At 50.6% G+C, this 1,540-nt stretch overlaps 1 protein-coding gene across 1 annotated transcript; it reads right to left on the minus strand.

The window, feature by feature from the left end:
* Positions 1-653: 653 nt before the first annotated feature.
* Positions 654-1,532, minus strand: LOC109364146 (olfactory receptor 14C36-like; the record flags this gene model as incomplete). Its single annotated transcript, XM_019610753.2, has 1 exon — positions 654-1,532. A coding segment is annotated over one exon (879 nt), but the record flags the coding sequence as incomplete, so codon positions are not given.
* Between the last annotated feature and the right edge of the window lie 8 nt (positions 1,533-1,540).

A 1,540-nucleotide genomic window follows, 5' to 3' on the forward strand; every position in this document is an offset into this window, starting at 1 on the left:
TCCCGGGCTCTCGTGCATGCTTCAGCTACCCTAGGGCATCCTGGATGCAATGCCCTTTTCTGTGTGGCAATAGAAAGAAGCACTGAAGGGAGACTTCAGAGAAAAGGTTAAGCCTCTGAGATGAGAACCCATATCCAAGACTTTTTCCTACGCAAGATCTCACAGGAACTGAGGAAGAGGGGATCTCACAAACAATGTGCAAACCAGGTGCTGCTGCGGGCCTGTCAGAGGCACTGACAGATGTGAGCCTGAAAGCACAGACCCCAGCCAGGAGCCAAGGGATGGCCGTCAGCTATTGCAGGCTGAAGTCAGCGCACAGTTGGATTAACAGCCCTGTGCTTCCTGCTGGATTGTGGGTTTCTGAGAACAACTGACCCCAGCAGCTCCAGAAATGTCTCACAGGAAGAAAAACAAAGTCATTGCATGTCCTTTGTTTGGTTAAGATTCACAGAGAGCCCGCTTCTTCATGTACAGAGTGTCAGGGCAACACTACATAGGTACAAACTGAGTATTAATTGGTGGGGATAATGACATTCAGGTGAAAAACATCAGAATAAATAAAACATGGAATAAAACATTCAATAAATTACACTTAGAAAATGAATACACACACAAAAAAAGACAGTCTCATTGTTAAATCTGCATTTCAACTCTTAGATAGAAAAATGTGGGCAGTTCACTGCTTTCGAAACACATTTGGTCATCAGTTTCCTCACTGCATCCTTGAGCTCCTGGTTCCTCATGCTGTAGATGACGGGGTTCAATGTTGGAGGCACCACCGAGTACAGAAATGACACCACCAGGTCCAGGGATGGGGTGGAGATGGAGGAAGGCTTCAGGTAGGCAAACATGGCAGTGCTGACAAACAGGGAGACCACGGCCAGGTGAGGGAGGCACGTGGAGAAGGCTTTGTGCCGTCCCTGCTCAGAGAGCATCCTCAGCACAGCCCTGAAGATCTGCACATAGGACACAACAATGAATACAAAGCACCCAAAAAACACAAGGATACCAACCACAATAAGCACAACTTCTGTGAGGTAGGCATCTGAGCATGAGAGCTTGAGGATCTGGGGGATTTCACAGAAGAACTGATCCACAGCATTGCCTTGGCAGAGAGGCAGTGAAAATGTGTTGGCAGTGTGCAGCAGAGCATGGAGAACCCCAGAGCCCCAGGCAGCTGCTGCCATGGTGGCACAAGCTCTGCTGTCCATCAAGGTCCCGTAGTGCAGGGGCTTGCAGATGGCAACGTAGCGGTCATAGGACATGATGGTGAGAATGCAATACTCTGCTGACATGAGAAAGACAAACAGAAAGGTCTGGGCAACACATCCTGCATAGGAGATGTCCCTGGTGTCCCAGAGGGCATTGGCCATGGCTTTGGGGAGAGTGGTGGAGATGCAGCCCAGGTCGAGGAGGGCGAGGTTGAGCAGGAAGAAGTACATGGGGCTGTGCAGGCGGTGGTGGCAGGCTACGGCTGTGCTGATGAGGCCGTTGCCCAGGAGGGCAGCCAGGTAGATGCCCAGCAAGAGCCAGAAGTGCA

Source organism: Meleagris gallopavo (assembly GCF_000146605.3).
Source record: "Meleagris gallopavo isolate NT-WF06-2002-E0010 breed Aviagen turkey brand Nicholas breeding stock chromosome 2 unlocalized genomic scaffold, Turkey_5.1 Chr2_random_7180001948799, whole genome shotgun sequence".
Classification (NCBI taxonomy): Eukaryota; Metazoa; Chordata; class Aves; order Galliformes; family Phasianidae; genus Meleagris; species Meleagris gallopavo.